The sequence below is a fragment of the Rhipicephalus microplus genome, unplaced genomic scaffold, assembly GCF_043290135.1.
Source record: "Rhipicephalus microplus isolate Deutch F79 unplaced genomic scaffold, USDA_Rmic scaffold_121, whole genome shotgun sequence".
In the NCBI taxonomy this organism is placed as follows: domain Eukaryota; kingdom Metazoa; phylum Arthropoda; class Arachnida; order Ixodida; family Ixodidae; genus Rhipicephalus; species Rhipicephalus microplus.
The window spans coordinates 316,245-320,004 of record NW_027464693.1 but is presented as its reverse complement, the minus strand read 5'-3'; the positions used below and the strand labels follow the sequence as shown (position 1 = coordinate 320,004).

At 57.9% G+C, this 3,760-nt stretch overlaps 1 protein-coding gene across 1 annotated transcript; it reads right to left on the bottom strand.

The window, feature by feature from the left end:
* Positions 1–666: 666 nt before the first annotated feature.
* LOC142790711 (uncharacterized) lies at positions 667–2,073 on the bottom strand. The gene has a single exon (XM_075885330.1). The coding sequence runs from the start codon at positions 2,071–2,073 to the stop codon at positions 667–669; it is 1,407 nt and encodes a 468-aa protein (XP_075741445.1).
* Positions 2,074–3,760: the final 1,687 nt, after the last annotated feature.

Sequence of the window (3,760 nt, the reverse complement as noted above, 5' to 3'; positions counted from 1 at the left end):
TATCTCATCCTTCGCCGCTCTGTTCGTGCACTGAGGCACGCAACACATCCTGTTGCTTTTAGATTTTTTTGCCTTCGCGTGCATATATATATAAGTGGTTATAACAGCAGAGAAGAAAAGTGCCGACCCGTAACTGTCTCTCCTTACAAGGACACCTCAACAGGTCAGCACAGGAATGGGGTATGGGGAATAAAAGATATAGGAAGGCAAAGATTGGAAAAGAGAAAAAAAAGAAAGGCGAGGGTCATTCGTTCTGCTTTCCGCAACGGACTCGCAAGCCCCCACGCGCCATGCTCAGCTGACTAGGAAAGCTCCCAAGGGCCGGAGAGGTATCGTCATCGAGAGGAAGACAACGGTTTGATTGGTGCGTCGTACAAAGCGTGTGAAGCACTCGCCGAAGCGCGTAATCTCTGTACGGAAAACATTGTGGACCGTAGCACTCACTAATACGAGTCCAGTGGACATCGATGGGGAGGCACTAATGTTCCTTCAGTTCACAAGCGCTCAAATAGCGCAGAAGTCTTGAGGAAGGTGATGAGGGCAGCTTGCGCGCGCTTCACCAGGCATGCGTGCGCACGGGGAAAAAGAATCACATCAACAGTGCTGGTGCAGAGTCCCAGTTTGCTGTAAGCATCGAAGAGTGATCTGCGCGCGTCCGAATACTCCTCACACTGGAAGATAATGTGATGGAGTATTTCGGGCTGTGGGCAATGACGGCAGTTTGGGTCTCCACGTCCCGACTGTCTGTGAACCCATTCCGCCGTGCGGTAGCAGCCGATGCGCAGGCGGAGAAGGAGGGCACGCTCCTCTCTCGAAAATCCAGTTTTCGGGAGTGGGCGTGGTGGCTGCCCGGCCGCAATTCGTGGGTCCGGGTGGCGAGCGGTGACGGAGCACCGTGTGCGAAGCCTTGCTACGTCGAATGTGCTCACCGCTGTAGTCACAGGGGTTCCCGGAGAGTGCTTCTTTGGCCAGCTCGTCGGCCACTTCATTGCCGGATATTCCAACGTGCGCCGGTATCCATTGCAGCACAAGATCACACCCTAGGTCCTCTACTGCTTCGAGCTTTCGCGCGATGCGCGTGGCAACCGGAGGTCTGCGGGCGTCCTGCGCGAGTAGTTGGAGAGCAGTACGTGAGTCCGAGAGAACGGCAGCCGACGGAACTCTCAGTTGAATGAGGGCATCGGCGGCGAGGTCAAGCGCGGCGAGTTCGGCTATCGTCGACGATGCTTCGCAGGCGAGGCGGCACTGATTGTGAAGCTCCAGCGAAGGCACCACACACGCAGCCGTGGCACACCCGTCGTTCAACCCTGAACCGTCAGTAAAGACGAGGAGTCGTCTTGCGAGAAGTTCGTCAAAAGTGGCAGCAGTTTCGTGCCGAAGCGCACACACTGGCGTCGTCCGCTTTCTTGCCACTCCTGGTAACCGTGTCCGAATCTTGAGAGGGCGATGGTGGCAGGGCGGGGCACTATAGTCATTCACATCCGTTGAGCTCGGGACGAGGGCGTAGAATGCCGCAGCGCATTGCCCCATCCGTGAGTGCGGAAGTGAGGAAAGCCAGAATACCAGCTGCTGTCCGTGGCGCGAGTGTTTCATACGCTCTGTGTGATTTAGCGCTCGAAGATCGGCCCGGAGTGACAGTGGCATGTCTCCAGCCTCAGCAAGTGTTGGGCCGATTTGAGATGATCTGGGCAAGCTGAAAAACTGGCGAACCCCGATACGATGCGCTGCGTCCAGTGTCTCCCAGTTGGAACGCGTAAGCGCTGCGAGAGGAAGGCCGTACAAAATGCGCGCCGCAGCCATTCCGTTGTAGATGCGGAGAGCTAGGGACGGTGTGCATCCATTGCCGCGAGCAAGGAGCGCTCGAGCAGCGGAGGCGACCCTTCGCGCGTTTCGAAGCTGGTCGCTGACCGCTGGTGACCAGTTGAGGCGTTGGTCCAGCTGCACTCCGAGGTAGGTCACTCGCCTCTTCCAAGGGATGGGGATTGTTTGTAGAGTGAACTTCGGTGTGTAGCGCTGGGCGCCATAACTGGGGTGCAGCAGCATCGCCTCCGTCTTCGCCGGCGAAAGCGTCATCCCCCTGCCCGTGATGAACGCGTCAATAGAATCCACTACTGTTTGGACACTGGTGCGAATACACTGGGCACAGGTCCCTTCGCGAACACCGCAATGTCTTCTGCGTAGACCGCCACGCGGACATCACAGGGAAGAGCGCGGGGAATGAAATCGTCGATGCCAGCGAGGGCGAGATTGAACAAGGGGCTGAGTACACTGCCCTGCGGAACACCGACACTCACGGGACGCGGCTCACTAAGGACTCCACCGACGCGCACACGCATCGTTCTGCCGCCGAGAAAGGAAGCGATGTACGTAAAGAGGAGACCGGTCACTCCGAGATCGCGCACCGCGTTCAAGATGGTGGGGTGTGGCAGGGAGTCTAATGCCACCTTGATGTCTAACAGGATGAGGTACCCGGCCTCTCCTTTGTGCTGTGCCTCCTGTAGCGTTGCGATGACGTCGGCAAGGGCGTCGGCAGTAGCACGCGAACGGCGGAAGCCACACTGCGAAGGCGAGAAAACATCCAGTGCCTCGGCAATCTATTCAAGTCTCCTCAGTGCCATGGCTTCGGAGAGCTTACCCGCTGCGAAGGTAAGGGAAACAGGGTGATAGGACGATGGCTTCGCGCTACTCTTGCGGCACTATCCCCGTGCGCCACACGTCGTTGTAGGCGGCCAAGAGCACTGGGAGCTGGGACTGATCGATGTTGCGAAGCATTTGGTATGTCACGCCGTCAGCGCCTGGCGCTGAGCGCCGTTTGCGCGACGCCAAAGCCAGGCGCAACTCCCCGAGAGTGAAATCCTCAGTGCATCAAGCACGTACTTTATTGCGCATGCTGATGGTGAGGAAAAAGCGGCGAGGTTTGTACCACTCTCGGCGATGGTGCAGTGGGAGTTGGGGAACCTCGGGCAAGCTTTCAGGAGCGCTGAAGCGGAGTGTGTCAGCCAGTAGCTCGGCCAATTGCTGGTAAGTAAGACAATATGCAACAGCAATGGCGAGAGCTGGGAAACGTAACTCAACGGGGCAGAGGATGGCACTGAATATCCTCCACGCACGCGCAGAGCGTCGCGGGTCGTCCAGCGTGACGCATAGGCTGCCCCAGGAGCGGTCGCGTCTTTGCCGTGCGTGTCGGCGACACACGGCGTCAAGGCGGTTATAAAGTGTCCAGTGCTCCTTGCGGTCACTTTTAGTCGCACAGCGCCGGAGCCTCCGGCGAGCCGCGCGTAAATTAAGAAGTTTTATGTCCGGAGCTGGTGTTCCCACTGGCACTGTGCACTTGCGCGAGGCCGCTTCGACGCAGCGGGCGACGTGCGAGAAGTAGGCGACACCGGAAGGTGGGGAGGCAGCCGAGAGTTGCCGAAAACGTGGCCAGTCAGTGACAGTGTATGTGCGCGTGCCCGCGCGGCGCCGATAAAGTGGCTTTAGGTGGAGGGGGTAATGATCTGAGCCCCACGTGTCTGCCTCCCTCTTCCATTCGTACCGGCAATAGTCACTCACAAGTGAGAGGTCTATGGCACTGTTTTTTTACGCCGCGACGGGCGAAAGTCGGACAGCCCGTATTTATAATAAGCAAGCCTGTCGCAGCAATGGTATCCAACAGGTCTCTGCCTCTGCAGTCTATGTGGGCACTCCCCCAAGCCATATGGTGCGAGTTGAAGTCTCCACAGATCACACAGTCACCTTGTAGGCGTCGCACCAAACGGGT

Excerpts from the sequence above, each read along its gene's own strand:
- LOC142790711 (XM_075885330.1), bottom strand. The coding sequence starts at position 2,073 with ATGACGCTTTCGCCGGCGAAGACGGAGGCGATGCTGCTGCACCCCAGT.